This window comes from Poromitra crassiceps (genome assembly GCF_964638095.1).
Source record: "Poromitra crassiceps genome assembly, chromosome: 6".
NCBI classification, from domain to species: domain Eukaryota; kingdom Metazoa; phylum Chordata; class Actinopteri; order Beryciformes; family Melamphaidae; genus Poromitra; species Poromitra crassiceps.
Window position 1 is genome coordinate 54311282 of NC_139627.1, and position 17510 is coordinate 54328791.

A 17510-nucleotide genomic window follows, 5' to 3' on the forward strand; every position below is an offset into this window, starting at 1 on the left:
CTGTCTGACCACACTCTCATCCAGTTCACTGTCTCATCCCCCTCCCTACGCCCCCTTAACCTCAGACAAATAACATTCCGGAACACCAAGTCGGGGTTCTTCAACCTGTGGTCCGCGGTCCACGGCAAGTAAAACCAGGACTGGATTCGGATTGAAGTTGATATGTCAGGGCCGCCCTGTGAGCCCCAGGGCCGGCTTCACACACCCAGGGCAGCACCCCCACCATCCAGGCTGCCTCTACCCACCCTGGCAGCACCATGGGCAGCCTAACACACCCAGGACAGCACCCCTTCCACCCAGGCAGCCTCTACCCGCCCTGGGAGCACTATGTGCGGCCTAACCAGGGCTGTAGTGGTGGCTAAACGCACGTAAATGGCGTTTACGTACCTTTTTCAATGCTCTGCAGCGTTTAGGCACCTTTTAAGATCGTTTACTCACATGTTTAAATCGTTTATGCACACTTATTATTGCACGAGTTTTAACACGTTCGCGTAAACTCCGTTGATGCGGAGACCACGCCAAGCACGTCACACACCAAAAGAAAAGAAAAAAGATTACACATGGGCATGGCACTGACCAGGATCTCTGCGAACCGTAGCCTATTTTTGTGGAGCGCTCCGCGGGAAAGGTACACGGCCCCGGTCACGTTGGTGCCTTTATCGAGCTGTGCTTGCCTGCCCAGACAGCGCTCCCTTCAAACAACTTAACGGTGCCATTGTGCCAGCGATGCGCAATGCGCATTTGGAGACCAGCTTATGGTGAGCTGAACATAGGTAAGGTTGGTTAAAAATGTGTGTCCGGAGTGGGGAAAATCATATAGGCTCACCGTTTTACAACTGAAGAGTGAATCACTGGTGTAAGAAACATGATTGATTTCCCTCTGATCAAGTAAAGTTTGTAACATTAGGTGCGTGCGAGTCGACTTGAATAGTCCAGGTGCTACTGTATAAAGCCAAAATAATACGACCATGTTGAAAACTATCTAGAAACATACTGGTGTTTGTTGTGCCGAGATCTGTATAAATAAATATTGGCTGACTAAAATTTAGTGGCCAGAGTGGCAGAACCACTTTTATTTCCATGTACAGTATGTTGTCTACCTATCCTTGCCCAATGTGTTTGTGGACAGTTTGAATTATATATTGGTATTCAAGAATCACAGATTCAATCTGTCTACATATTTTTAGCTATAAAGCTGAAGCTGACAATCACAGGTACAGTGTGTGAGAGAGAGAGAACTATATTACTCTTCAAACTGTATATACTGGGTTCATACAAGGTCCTTTAAAGTAGGCTACCTACTGTATAATTTAACTTTTCATACCTGGAGAAATTCAACAAATGTTCAATAAATACATTTTATATTGATTGTTTAGGCCTAATTATTTGTAAAGTCACAACACATTAGAGATGTGTGTAGTTCATTTTGCTCTCAAATGCACCAGGTTGATGAATTTTACTTTAAAATGTAAAAAAAAAATCTTCCGGGGGAGAATCCCCCCGGACCCCCCTTGAGGGGCAAGGCCCATCCCATAGCCAGCTACTTTTTCTATCTGGCTGGCTACTCAGAAATGTGGGGGAACCCCCTGATATACCTTATAGGGCTATATGATTCAGATTAAGTTGTTCTATATACTCTCATATTTTGTCTTGTATATCGGTCACGGAAGCTTATTTATCCGCCGTTATAACACTGCCGGTGCCGCGTGAGAAAGCTGCCTCGAGTCAAAAGTATAGTTTACCCACCTTTTTTTTTAACCACTACAGCACTGGGCCTAACACACCCAGGATGCTATCCCCAACCCCCAGCCTGCCTCCTACCGCCGTGTCAGCACCAGACACCCAGACAGCGGCCCCTTCCCCGGGGGTTCCTCTACCCGGGTTTGGGCCACTGCTGGCTGCTTGCAAGAGCCAAGCCGACCCCACCACTGCCTGGATCTCCCCGGGGTTGTTAACCTGTGGCCTGAGGGTTAAGTCATGCTTCACGGCCCACAATTAGGGGGGAAGGGGGTTTGACTCAGTTCCCCCCAGCCTGTGAGCTCCAGGGCCGGCTGCTGGAATAGCAGGAGAGCGGGCACTTAGAAAAAAACACACACTTTAAACCAGGAATACCAGGAGCCCAAAAGTCCCAAACACCAGAGAGGCTAAAAGAAGACTCAGTGAGTGCGCCTCCCAGCATGAATGAATAATGAATCTAGATGCTCCCGCACTTTTGACACTGTCAGAACTGTGGACGCCCCTCCACCTCCCTCTCCCCCCTGATGGGATTCACAGACCAGATGAAGAACTGTTGAAAGTTCATGTCCTCTTTTTACTTTTTATTATTTTATTTCACCTTTATTTAAGAACAAATTCTTATTTGCAATGGCGACCTGGCAACTCACCCCTTTAAACTCTCCCCTCGACCCCTTCACCGCCCTGGCCTAGCCAGCCTTCAGGCAACACCCCCACCTGCTCTTCCAGCCTCCCCCCTCCCCGCCCCACTCAAATTCCCTCTATCCTGGAGGGGTCAAGCGCACTGGGTCACAGCAGCTCTGCTGATATCAACAGTGGAGACCAAAACAAGGCTTCTGTGGAGGAGAGCGGCAATCAGTGTCAGCAGCAGCTAGGGCAGCCTGGGCCTCTGCTGTTCCAAAACGCTCCTTCACAGATGATCTGATAGTAAGCTGAAGTCCTGGGACACAACAACCTTCCCAAATACAATATCCACACAGCCTCTATACAGATCAGACAAGTGCGTCTCACAGTCAAATCTTATAGTAGAAAATACCTATATGCTCATCGACTGTGTGTGCTGGGCTAGATGCAGTACATGATGAACATGGACTGTGTGTGCTGGGCTAGATAGATGCAGTACATGATGAACATGGACTGTGTGTGCTGGGCTAGATAGATGCAGTACATGATGAACATGGACTGTGGGTGCTGGGCTAGATAGATGCAGTACATGATGAACATGGACTGTGTGTGCTGGGCTAGATAGATGCAGTACATGATGAACATGGACTATGTGTGCTGGGCTAGATGCAGTACATGATGAACATGGACTGTGTGTGCTGGGCTAGATGCAGTACATGATGAACATGGACTGTGTGTGCTGGGCTAGATGCAGTACATGATGAACATGGACTGTGTGTGCTGGGCTAGATGCAGTACATGATGAACATGGACTGTGTGTGCTGGGCTAGATAGATGCAGTACATGATGAACATGGACTGTGTGTGCTGGGCTAGATAGATGCAGTACATGATGAACATGGACTGTGTGTGCTGGGCTAGATGCAGTACATGATGAACATGGACTGTGTGTGCTGGGCTAGATGCAGTACATGATGAACATGGACTGTGGGTGCTGGGCTAGATAGATGCAGTCTGGGTTCGAGTTATGGGGGGACCTATGGGGTCTTGGACCCCATAGATAGAGTCTGGGACCCCATAGTCCAGAACACCTGTGGGACCCCCACAAATATAACTTTTTTATTTTTATTTATCTTTTCCTTTTTTGTGTTCCAAATAACACATTTTTCGATGGAAGAATTATTATTATTTATGTTAACTAGATAAATAGGCTAAATAAGAAACATGTTTTCAGTTTTCCCAAAACAACCGTTTGAATTGTTGTGTGAAATAGGCTGCATTTCACCTCCAAGCCACCATGCGCCGCCCATGAGCGCGTGTTCTACTACTACAACCGAGTTGCAGGGAGAAGAAGCCACAACATGCAACCATCACGTGATGTAAACAGCCGCCTGAGCCAACAAGATCTTATTAATCTTTAGTATAGCGTTATCATGCCACTGAAGAAAAGGCTGAAGCTGCCAACGGGGTGTACAAGCCTGGATAGCTTCGGTTTCAGAAAGAAACAAAGAACGGCTTCAGACAACGGACAACGACCTGTTAGCGCAACAGCTAGGTTGCTACTAGCTAGTAGGTAAGCTAACGTTATGGTCTGATGATGTCGTGGACACAGCTGAGAGGAGAGGAGACTGAGACGTTTCATTTTGTAAGTATTACGCCTACAGTTGTTTTTGTTCTAACAAGATGCTGCTACTGTATCTGCTGAAATATGCTGCTGTTTGTTGCAATTTGTTTTTCATTCACAAGTTCTTGATTACCTGTGCACAAGGGGTTTGTTCGTAAGGTTAGCCTACTCTGGTAACTTCCGGTCTGTTGTTGCTATGCAACGGTAGCGTAGGGGATGGCTGCCCCATTCATCTGTTTTCTTCTTGTTGTTGTTTTCAGAGAACTGCTCGGAAAGCAAATTGTATTTGCATTATGTATATGTATGTATGTATGAGCATTATGTATTTATTTTTGTAGTTTTCAGAGACAGAGTTAAATAAATGTTAATTTAAGTTCAGCAATTTTGTCTCATTTGTAAAATTAAATTGTTGTATTTTATCAGATGCAAGTGTAAGACTGAATAATAACATCATACAACAGTCTAAACCGAATGTTAATTTAAAATTAGATATTCCTCAAAATATGGCTTCAAACGGCCACAATTTGAGGAAAAAACGGCCCAATTTTTTTCCGGCGGCCCCCTCCGGAGGCCACCGATTTAGGGGGACCCCATAGCTATCTGACTATAACTCGAACCCTGGATGCAGTACATGATGAACATGGACTGTGTGTGCTGGGCTAGATAGATGCAGTACATGATGAAACAGGCACACCATGGCTAGTTAGAGTCTTTATTGATTAGAATGACAACATGGTTTGACGAAGATCCACGTAGGATCGAAACGTTGTCATTTTAATCAATGAAGAAGTCTAACTAGCCATACTAGTCTAACTAGTCTAACTAGCCATACAAGTCTACAAGTCATACAAGTCTAACTAGCCTGTACTCATCACAGTCAATCTTACACTCCCACAGAGCTGATTCACATTCCCTGGGAGCCAAGTACAGTATATCCCAGGCCCCACTCCAACAGCCTTAAAACTAGCCCTAATATCAGGTCCCTCTGCTACAAGTCACTTTGAATCAATGATGTCTTTATATGTCAACACATCTCTTGCCAAGGCACTCAAAATATAAAACACTAGTGCAAAAATAACCCTGCAACTGAACTGTAGGCTTAATTAAGATTGTTTTTCAACTAATGAAAGTTAACGTTTAACTTAAGTTCAGGAGCTGGGCCACGCCTCAACCACTCCCCCAACTTCCTAACCACCCCTCTAAACCACTCCTCTAATTACGTGGCAATATTACTACACCTGGTTAACCTGCCTCACCCTGTTTGTCTCGATCTCTCGACAGACAGGTTGTGCAGGCAGCACACATACATCACACACTTACACATCAGTAAACTTTGCCAAACGCTGGAATTACCATTTCAAACAGCCAAACTCACCGCAATCCAGATCTGCAATCCACCCGATTCAGACGGCGACTGCGTGATTTGCTACCGATTAGCAGCGTCCACCAGACATGCTATCGTCACATCACAGCCTCCGTGCCAAAGCAGAGTCTCCACGGCCAGCCAGATGGCATCATCAGTCAATATTCCTGGGCCGACTCGACAAACGCGGAAGGCGATCCATTCCAACGAGGCAGCGCATCTTCAACTACGTGTCCCGGTATCATGCCGAATCCCCTTCAACACGGCGCACCCGGGTCTTCACGTGCCAAACTCCATGTTCACACAACGGAGCCGAATACAGACTTTACCGTCACCTGCACCTAACGTTCCAGAGAAGGAAATGCATCCCCTTTCAACATAAGAGAGAGAGGAAAAGCGATAGTAATTCATGCCATTCAGCATCCATCACAAAAAAAAAACTTTCCGAGCAGACAGCGCTTCCGGGTCCTGCTTGGCAGAGCCAATCCAGAGCCAAACCTGCGAGAGCCATGAGCCAATCACCGTCAGCGCTGTCCGGTTTGATGTCACAGAAGCTGCAGACTGCTGCAGCCAGGTTGTATATTCCCTGGCTCCCTCTGCCAAACATTGACAGCCAGGGCCGCTGCTGGCCATTTGGGTGCCCTAAGCGTAATTGTTTTGTGGTGCCCCCCCGCAAAACTTTCAATAACTGTCAAACGAAAGACTGCAAAATCATTAATTATGAACGATACTAGTGTATCGCTGTGAATCACAGCTGATCTCATCTCTTTATGTATTATTGTTACATTCATTCAAAACATGATATTCAAGTCATATCCCGTCCATCACAACAAACTTTCCGAGCAGACAGCGCTTCCGGGTCCTGCTTGGCAGAGCCAATCCAGAGCCAAACCTGCGAGGGCCATGAGCCAATCACCGTCAGCGCTGTCCGGTTTGATGTCACAGTGCCACTGAAGCTGCAGATGGCTGCAGCCAGGTCGTATATTCCCTGGCTCCCTCTGCCAGACATTCACAGCTGATCTCATCTCTTCATGTATTATTGTTTACATTAATTCAAAACATGATATTCAAGTCATATCCCGTGCCTGCTTCCTATGTCTCCCATCTCTCTCAGCTGATCTCAGCTTCCCTCTCATCCCAGTCCCGCAGGCTGCACAAAAACCCTGTACACATGCATCCTTTCATCCCTTCATCCCTCAATTCCTCTAACTCTCATTCAGCCAAGAACAGCAACATGGCTTCTGCCCCCACTTTCTCTGTCTCAGCCAACACGGCTTCGGCTAATCAGCCCAACCCTCCTCTTTTCCCAACTGGTCTGTCCTTGTCAACCCCCCCCCCCCCCCCCTCAACCCCCCCTCCCTTCCCCATCACCCAAATGTATAACTCACCTGGCTGTCTCTCTAACCATAACACCTCCACAGCTGATCCCTAGCCTTACCTCAGCGCTCCTGCCTTCGGTCATCCAGCTTCAGCATAGCGCTGTCTACAGCAGGTTCTCCAGCCTTCACCACAGCACCACCTACGGCCGGTGCTTCAGTTTATTACTACAGCGCCACCTACAGTCAGTCCCCATCAGAACCGATATTGCCGCTACCACAAGTTTCAAGTTCCAATACTTCATTGCCTTTCATCATCGTTGACAGGAATTCAATTTAGTGAGCTCAATCACAGAACACAACAAGACACGACGACATACCACAGGACGGTCGTCGTGGTCAACCCGCTTCACTCAGGGAATGACACAGAGCCCTGCCATCCAGTTCCAGCATTGGCAACAGCCAATCTAGGCAGGAGCACCTGGCTACAGGAGGCCACCCCCCCCCCCCCCGCAACCTACATCCAGCAATCGCTGGACTCCTTCATCCCTTCATCCCCTCGACCCCTTCATCTCTCCTCACATGGCAACAGCCCGGCCCACATGGCTTCAGCCTGGTCCACATTGTCTATCCTCACCAGTCTTATCTGTCAGCTGCTACAGACGCAGTTTTCTCCAACAGCTACTGCAGACGCAGTCAGCCTCATCTACTGCACAGAGTAGAGTTCACTCCATCAGCTACTGCAGACGCAGTCAGCCTCATCTACTGCACAGAGTAGAGTTCAATCCATCAGCTACTGCAGACGCAGTCAGCCTCATCTACTGCACAGAGTAGAGTTCAATCCATCAGCTACTGCAGACGCAGTCAGCCTCATCTACTGCACAGAGTAGAGTTCAATCCATCAGCTAATGCAGACGCAGTCAGCCTCATCTACTGCACAGAGTAGAGTTCAATCCATCAGCTACTGCAGACGCAGTCAGCCTCATCTACTGCACAGAGTAGAGTTCAATCCATCAGCTACTGCAGACGCAGTCAGCCTCATCTACTGCACAGAGTAGAGTTCAATCCATCAGCTACTGCAGACGCAGTCAGCCTCATCCACTGCACAGAGTAGAGTAGAGTTCACTCCATCAGCTACTGCAGACGCAGTCAGCCTCATCTACTGCACAGAGTAGAGTTCAATTCATCAGCTACTGCAGATGCAGTCAGCCTCATCTACTGCACAGAGTAGAGTTCAAACCATCAGCCACTGCAGATGCAGTCAGCCTCATCTACTGCACAGAGTAGAGTTCAAACCATCAGCCACTGCAGACGCAGTCAGCCTCATCTACCACGCAGAGTAGTGTTCACTCCATCAGCTACTGCAGACGCAGTCTGCCTCATCCACTGCACAGAGTAGAGTAGAGTTCACTCCATTAGCTACTGCAGACGCAGTCAGCCTCATCTAATGCACAGAGTAGAGATCACTCCATCAGCTACTGCAGACGCAGTCAGCCTCATCTAATGCACAGACTAGCCTCATCTACCGCACAGAGTAGTGTTCACTCCATCAGCTATTGCAGATAGTCTGCCCCATCAGTTACGGCACAGAGCAGAGCAGTTACGCCGTCAGCTGTCGAGATGCAGTTAGCTCCATCTGCCACCGCAGAGTGCAGTTCCATTCATCAGTCACTGCACAGAACGCAGTTCAATTCATCAGTTGCTGCAGACGCAGTTCACTCCTTCAGTCACTGCACAGAACGCAGTTCAATTCATCAGTTGCTGCAGACGCAGTTCACTCCTTCAGTCACTGCACAGAACGCAGTTCAATTCATCAGTTGCTGCAGATGCAGTTCACTCCTTCAGTCACTGCACAGAACGCAGTTCAATTCATCAGTCGCTGCAGATGCAGTTCACTCCTTCAGTCACTGCACAGAACCCAGTTCAATTCATCAGTCGCTGCAGATGCAGTTCACTCCTTCAGTCACTGCACAGAACCCAGTTCAATTCATCAGTCGCTGCAGACGTAGTTTACTCCTTCAGTCACTGCACAGAACGCAGTTCAATTCATCAGCTGCTACAGACCCATCAGCTGCCGCAGAGGCAGTTCGCCACATCAGCCTCAGATAGGCCATTTTTTGGGGGCACGTAGGGTCTGGGAAGTCCCAACTCATCCACCCTCACTCATCCACCCTCACTCCTCCTAACCGGAATACAGACTCTTCATCTCAGGAACAGCCACATCATTCTACTAGCTCCTAGAAGCCATCTTAAAAGGCCTCTTACTCGCCATTCTCTCTCCACTCAGCCTCTGTATCAGTTCTCTACATTCGGTCAACATATCTTCAATGGTTAAGCTACTTATAAATCCACGCTTACGCCGGATTCAGGCTGCGGAGGTCCCCCGAATTACTGACCTCACCTGCCTATGGTCTTCTCCTCATCCCAGTCTATCGGTCATAACTACCTGCATTTGCCACTCCAACGGAGCAATAGATTATCAGAGAATCAGTCTCCCGACCTACTTCCACCTCAACTCCTATCTTAGTTATACAAGCCAGCGACTAAATACAACAGTTTCAGGCATGCCACAGGCATCACCTCAACATCCACTCTCTTCATGGAAACAGGAAGAATTGCCACACTATTCTGGTTCCAGAAGTACCTACACCGAGCCTCAGCTCCAGGCTTATCTCCAGAACACTATTCAAGCCACTCCTCCATAGACGTCAGACTGAGCACATCGAACCAAACCATCGAGCCCCTCGACCCTTCATAATCTCTCGCATGTCGCTTCTGCATCCTGAATGATCTTAACGATCTCCATGATCTTAACGATCTCAATGATCTTAACGATCTCAATGATCTTAACGATCTCAAGGATCATTCAAGCTCACGTGCAACTCAGCTCAACTTAATCCGACTTATTTTGGGGGCCTGAAATCTGCTCGGGCTGAAACACGCCTCACGCCAGACCCGCTCGGGCAGACCACGTCTGAGACGGAACCCCCACCCTGAGTCTCCCTCTGCCCCGGTCATCAGGACGTTCCCCCCGGAACACGTGGCCTCCTGGAACAGACGGCTCATCACGCACCCACACTACACCATACACAACTCATTCTCTTCAGTAAAGAACCTTAACGATACTCTTGTTGTGGCGTGGTCCTTGCTAGTGAAATGAAAGTTAACGTTTAACTTAAGTTCAGGAGCTGGGCCACGCCTCAACCACTCCCCCAACTTCCTAACCACCCCTCTAAACCACTCCTCTAATTACGTGGCAATATTACTACACCTGGTTAACCTGCCTCACCCTGTTTGTCTCGATCTCTCGACCCACCCTCCCTCCCTTGTATATCTCATCCCTCAATCCCCTATCCCTTCCCGCACCCCTCAACCCTTAACATCCTCATTCCCTCTCACTAGGCACGGTGCATGCCTCTCCACGTCTCGTTCTAGGATCCATCCGGGGGGGCCTGAAATCTGCTCGGGCTGAAACACGCCTCACGCCAGACCCGCTCGGGCAGACCACGTCTGAGACGGAACCCCCACCCTGAGTCTCCCTCTGCCCCGGTCATCAGGACGTTCCCCCCGGAACACGTGGCCTCCTGGAACAGACGGCTCATCACGCACCCACACTACACCATACACAACTCATTCTCTTCAGTAAAGAACCTTAACGATACTCTTGTTGTGGCGTGGTCCTTGCTAGTGAATCCATCATCAGCAGTCAGCAGCCTTAAGAAGTGGAACGGTTGAGGCTGGGGCTGGAGGCTCTGACTGCTGGCTCTGAAATGGGGGATGTGAGGCTGGGGCTGGAGGCTCTGCTGGCTCTGAAATGGGGGATGTGGCACAGCTGTGTACCTTGCCTGGGATGAATGGGGTCCCACAAATGCTACCCTTCCTGGTTGGTACTGACTGAGGCCTGCTGTGGCTCCAGGGCATCATATAGCAGATTCATGGTGTTTTTCCTAAGTCTGAACTGAAAAAAGTCATACGGATGGAGAGACTCAGGTTCCTGAGGACCAGGGGCGATGGGTGATTGTTTCCTATGGACCCCTTTGTGTAGGACCCCATGCATATATACAGTATATACAGTATATGTATGTATATAATATATATATACATGCATGTTTTAATCAGAATCAGAATCGCTTGTATTTTACTATGCAAGATTACAGCGTAGTGGTCATATCAATATTCAGAGATAAAAGGGAAATAGGAAAATAACTAAAAGACAAAAATCGCAAGTGCAGTCCAATATATACTGTACTACACACACACATATATATATATATATATATATATATATATATATATATATATTTGTGTGAGTGTGTGTGTGTGTGTGTGTGAGTGTGTGTGTGTGTATATATATATATGTATATGTGTGTGTGGGTATATATATATATATATATATATATATATATATATACGGTATATACATGTATATGTGTGTGTGTGTGTGTGTGTGTGCGTGTGTGTGCGTGCGTGCGTGCGTGTGTGTGTGCGTGTGTGTGTGTGTGTGTGTGTACTATATGACCTCAATGCACTTTTAGTACAGTCACAATCAGATGAAATATTATGGCTATGTAGCTAATCTTGATGAGAAAAGATTGATGTTGAAGTGCAGACTGTCAGCTATAACAGGCTACAGCCAGGATCCTGTGCAGCTATACTATAGCTTCCATAGGCGATTCTAGGCTTTCCAAACAGGGGTTGCACCACCAAGAAGGTAATAGGACTCCGACTGGGGGGTATCTAGGGGGGGCTGTGCTCCCCCTCGACAAAGAAATGTTGTATATTTTAAAGTAAAATGCATTAATCTGGTGCACTCTGAGAGCAAAATGAAGAGGCTAAGATATAACTTGTCGGAGAACATCAATTTTGGTTTATTTGGTAAAAGTGGAACTGTATTCCTTCTGGTTTTCTTCATTGTTCATGATTTTGTGGAAAGTATTCACTAAAGAGTCTATAGTGAATGCTGCTATTAACTTGTGTTTACTTTTGCTACTAAACCAACATCAGGACATCCAAGCAAGTGACAGAGAGCAATGTTATTGGACCCATTAAACAAATACATTTGCATATCTCCCAGCATGCATTGTTCCTTCCAAACTTTTGACCACAAAGTAAAGTAACCACATTAAATAATTAAGTGGTGAGTGGAAATAATCATTAGCCTATTCTAAATTAAACATGCAGTTTTGGAACATTCAATAAAGACAAATAAAAAAATAGAGTATGACTCGACACCCTAAGTGAGACACACTTATGAGAGTGGTATATATATCCCTCACACTAATACCCATTTTAGTGTAGAATGGTTACTTCCTTGCGCTGCTCTTCCCTAGAGTGCACAACCATGTTCAACCCTGGCGCCAGGCTGTTTCGGCCCTCATCAACATATTGCCAGTGCACCAACGTACAATCGCGCATGATAGCTTCCATTCATCTGACGTGGCAGAAGAGCCTAACTGAAAGCTAAGGCAGTTGTAAAACAATGCATACTTGTGTATAAGAGCTGGATGCTTACACCAGTCTCCCTGGGACGTTGGCTAATGTATTTTTCAAAAGCTCTTTTGGAGTCAAGGCCTTGCCCCCTTGCCTTGTCTCCATGCACTCCCACTTGGTCTGTGTTTGAGCAGCGAGTACAGAGCGTGTTGTCTCTTCTCCAACTGATACGACCAAGGTCATCTTTATCTTTGCAGCACCAGCACAGAAAGAAAGACATGTCTGCGCCATGCAGAATCCTGGACTTAGATGTAAACTTTAATAGCCACGTCAAATCGGTAACCTCGTCGGCTAACTGCCATCTAAAAAAATATTGTAAGAGTCAGAGACCGTTTTTAGCAGTGTATCTAGACTGGCTGCTGGCTCTCTGTCCTCGTGCAGAGTTTCCTCTGACACATTGATCCACATCCACACCTTCCACTCAACATTCACTGAACAAGTCTACCCTGGGTTCAGGTTCTGGCCTGGGTCTGGTTCCTCAGTGTCTCTTGTCAGATAGAGGAGGGAGAGGGAAACACTCAGACTATAACCAAAGAGATGCTGAGATGATTGTTCACTCTGGCCAGGATCACACACACACACACACACACACACACACACACACACACACACACACACACACACACATACGTGCGCACATGCTTTTTTTTCTTAATTTCTTTTTTTTACATCATGACCATTTCCTGGGAATGGTTAAAATACAGAAAGAACATTGTATTTATTTTATAACATTCCAGAAATAGTTCAATATAGCTTATTCGGACATAGCAATGGTACAATCGTCTCGTCTAGTTTCATTGGTGTAAACTGGCAGCTTTTTAGAATGTTGCAGACGACATTAATTTGCAAGTAGTAGTACTCTGAACGCCGCCTGGGGACGGTACCACCTCCATTGAGAGACCCTACTTGTTGGGGGAGATTCTGGGGAGAAGTGTCCACACCTGACAGTAAAATTTAATTTTGTGTAAAAAAAAAATCTTCTTCAGTGCCTTGATGCTGACTGCATAAATTATTGTTAATGGGCTCTATCTTCCCCCTGGCCTTAAATTTGCATTTATGGCTTGGGCTAGCGCTATTAGTGGGCGTGGCCAGGTGCATTCCCTCATTTTTCTTCCGCGCTAACCATTTAACCACGCCTTTTTATGCGTAGAATTATTCACAACTGTGGCCATTGGTGATGTGCAGTAAACCAATCACATTCTTCCCTTTCAAGCTCCGATTCCACGGAGTGATCCACTCTGGTCAGAAAAGCCCTAAAGCCCCGCGCAACCAAAGCGCGCTGAGCTCCCCCCCCCCGCATTTCGGGGCCTAAAAACATGACACTATCTTCCCGAGTCACGCGTAGGCAGGCGCAAAGCGTGTTTTTTTTCGTTTAACGGCCGGAACACACATCTTGCGTGTGCTGTGCGTCTGCGTGTCATTTTCATTTCGGCGCCCATGTTAACAGGTTACAGCAGCCACACCACCGGCATCAGACGCGCGTCTCAAGCGCGTGTCTTGCGAGCGTGAGACGCGCGTCATCTAGAGAATAGAAGCGAAGCCTATTTTTTCCTTTCCATTAAAATGGCTTGTTTTGATTTGAGACGAGAGGATGAGCTGAGCTCACAGCTGCAGTTCTCCTGCCCTCTGAAAACCACAACGTGGCTTCGTTCCTCCCCTCCCCACCACACACACACAGACACACACATCTTAGCTGTCCATCGTGTTCGATGATGACGCTTGCTCTGAAGGGGAGGGGGGGGGGGGGTTCAGTGACGCTGTCGCTGGTGCCACTTCTCGTGGGCGTTGAGTCCGATCCTTGAGCCGCACACCCGTCCTCAGATGGAGCAAGGGAACCCGGATGTCAGGGGGGTACCAGCCACCCGCTGGTGTCGCTGAATGCGTCTCTCGGATCGTCGGTCTTGGTTGGTTTGGTGTATTTGTGAGACTGCAGTGGCACAGGTAGCCTGCCAGGCTGATCTATCGAGTGCCAGAGTTTCAAGCTGCATGGTGTTGATGTTTGCTCGCTTTAGGAGGTCCCTGGTGTAGTCCTTAAAGCGCCGCTTTTGCCCTCCGGGCGTGCCAGCCGCAGCAAGCACGCCACGCACACGCACACGCCATGCACACGCAAGATGTGTGTCCCGGCCGTAAGGCCACGGGGAGAATAGAGCCCTACATGTTTTATGCAGTTTTTTATATACATGTTCTAGAATTATTGCATGCATTTTCTAAGGTAAAAAGTAATATCAATTGACAATGAACTGTATTTGGATAAATTGTTTATTTATTAACCCACAGAGTAATATCCCCTCACATAATAATAACTCGCTGTACTGTCATTTCATGTGCAGAGATTCCCTCTGATCCAATCTGCATGTTGCCTTGATAGATTAAAAACCCACTGTGAACATTAATGGATATATTGTATCAAAACCACTAATCATGTCATATACTGTATCATGAGCCATTCTATAGAAAAAAGAACTCATACAGGTTATCTTGGTCAGAAATGATGCAGTAATGAATATATGTCCACTACCCTGTCATGTTGAATAACATATCCAAATATAAATGCATTGGAGATATGTGCTGTAGCAGGACAGTTAAGCTCATGAAGATTTATGTCACAAAATGGTGAAAAATGTCCATCACTTTCTCCCAAAGCCAAAGATGACATCCTTGATGTCTTGTTTTGTCCTCCTGACCAACAACAAGCCAAAGATAATCAGTTTACTGTCATAGAAGACTAAAGACACCAGAAAATATTCACATTTAAGAACCTGGAATGATAGAGATTTTGTTTCTCTTCATATTAAAATAGTCTAAACAATTACTGTAATTGATTATAAAAATAGTTGGCGATTGATTTTCTGTCGATTAATTGACTTATCATTGCAGCTCTACAGATGTCATCAGTCACCATTCCAAGTTCTCAAAGCAAAGCAGAAAATTAATGTTTTATTGTACAATTTGGATTTGTGTACAATCCTCCATCTGCATTCTCCAGTCCATCTTGTGGGTCAGGTTATGTGTACATTGAAATATACATCCACTGGAAATAAAGCAGGAGATGGATGATTAATGCATTTGAATGGTACAGTATCTGCCTGACTGGCTCTGCAGGACTGGAGTCACTTTGATTACCTCTGATTCTGGCAGAGACATGATCATTCCGTCCGAGAGTTGTTTGAAGATTTCTGTTGGGTAAAATGTAAATTGTTTTATTTGGCAAAAGATACAGAAGTAATCCGGAGAAGGCTCGGGTCTGTTGCTTACTGCATGTCTGTTTTCAATAGAAGTTATTTTTCCGTGACAATGTGACAATTCTGCTATAGGTAAAAAGCAAAACATGATCTGTGATGATTTACATTTATAAGTACATGAAAGATTATATTTGCTGCAAAAACCTATGCAATAATTATTAGCAGCATGGTAGAGGATTGCTTCAGAACCAGCAGAATTCTACTGAAAAGAAAATAGCATTTTCATAGTGTCATCTATCAGTTGTCTGATTGAACTTGACTTACTGCTCATGCAGTCCATGCGAAGCACCAGGCTGATGAAGCTCTCCAGTGTCATGTTTCCAGTGGAGCCTCCATAGCGCAGAGCCATCACGTTCAGTAGGTCATCGCTCACCCTCATTCCTGTGCAACACACAGAACAATGGATTGTATTCATTCATTCATTCCTGTGCAACACACAGAGCAATGGATTGTATTCATTCATTCATTCCTGTGCAACACACAGAACAATGGATTGTATTCATTCATTCATTTCTGTGCAACACACAGAACAATAGATTGTATTCATTCATTCATTTCTGTGCAACACACAGAGCAATGGATTGTATTCATTCATTCATTCCTGTGCAACATACAGAGCAATGGATTGTATTCATTCATTCATTTCTGTGCACCACACAGAACAATAGATTGTATTCATTCATTCATTTCTGTGCAACACACAGAACAATGGATTGTATTCATTCATTCATTCCTGTGCAACATACAGAGCAATGGATTGTATTCATTCATTCATTCCTGTGCAACACACAGAACAATGGATTGTATTCATTCATTCATTCCTGTGCAACACACAGAGCAATGGATTCTATTCATTAATTCATTCCTGTGCAACATACAGAGCAATGGATTGTATTCATTCATTCATTTCTGTGCAACACACAGAGCAATGGATTGTATTCATTCATTCATTCATTCCTGTGCAACACACAGAGCAATGGATTGTATTCATTCATTCATTCATTTCTGTGCAACACACAGAGCAATGGATTGTATTCATTCATTCATTCATTTCTGTGCAACACACAGAGCAATAGATTGTATTCATTCATTCATTTCTGTGCAACACACAGAACAATGGATTGTATTCATTCATTCATTTCTGTGCAACACACAGAACAATGGATTGTATTCATTCATTCATTTCTGTGCAACACACAGAGCAATGGATTGTATTCATTCATTCATTTCTGTGCAACACACAGAACAATGGATTGTATTCATTCATTCATTCCTGTGCAACACACAGAACAATGGATTGTATTCATTCATTTCAGCCATATGAGATCATGATGTAGCTTGAAACCAACCTGATCACCTGACCTCACATTCTGTTTTGCTCTATGTATCAGCCTGTCCACAGTGATTTCAGTGGGCGGGAGTATACTTGCCTTGACAGACAACTCCTTCAGCCAATCAGCTGCCCCAAATCCACATGGAAGAAAGGCGTAAACGTCTTTCCATGCATATTCTTCTTGTTTTTGTTTAATTGTTGTTATTGAGTCTATTTCTGCCATAACGTGTGTTTCCTCTACTGACGTTTACGTTACCGATCGTTGGTTTGGGAGCTGCCATACTGTTTGGCCAGTGGTTAAACTTTGTTGTCGGTAGAGAGCTGGTTTGAGCCCAGACGTGTCCAGATTTGAACCCTGTTTTAACAGTTTTTACCCCCAATGACCTGGCTAAGGTTAGGCAAGTAAAACAACTTGGTTGGGTTTAGGCAACTAAAGGGTTATGGTTGCCTAAACCCAACCAAGTTATTTATATATATATACTTACAGTATATGCAGGTGAATTTGTAGACTGTCAACTAGTTTTCACTTTACTTAGGTAGTCCAGATGAAAATCTGGTTAGTGGTTGTGCAAGTGAGAGTCAAGTTCCACATCTACTTATAGGTAATTTAATTTGTAGACTCTCAACTAGTTTTCACTTTACCTGGGTAGTCCAGATGAAAATCTACAGCTGTTTAGTGGTTATGCAAGTGATGGTCAACTTCACGGTTACATTATGTAGTTGAAATTCTGTGGTAAAAACAACGGGTTTATGAATGCACTACATGGACAAGGCAGTACTCCACT

General features: G+C 45.7%; 1 protein-coding gene across 2 annotated transcripts in view; it reads right to left on the minus strand.

The window, feature by feature from the left end:
* Positions 1 to 14391: 14391 nt before the first annotated feature.
* Positions 14392 to 17510, minus strand: part of LOC310778891 (calpain-1 catalytic subunit-like) — a 50351-nt gene continuing 47232 nt past the window's right edge. For both annotated transcript variants that reach the window (XM_083639354.1, XM_083639353.1), the window contains 3 exons: positions 15657 to 15773; positions 15274 to 15326; positions 14392 to 15181 (listed from right to left, as the gene is read on the minus strand). In XM_083639354.1, coding sequence (XP_083495480.1) covers positions 15155 to 15181; positions 15274 to 15326; positions 15657 to 15773 — 197 coding nt within the window. In that variant the 3' untranslated portion in view covers positions 14392 to 15154. The remainder of the gene's footprint in view (positions 15182 to 15273; positions 15327 to 15656; positions 15774 to 17510) is intronic.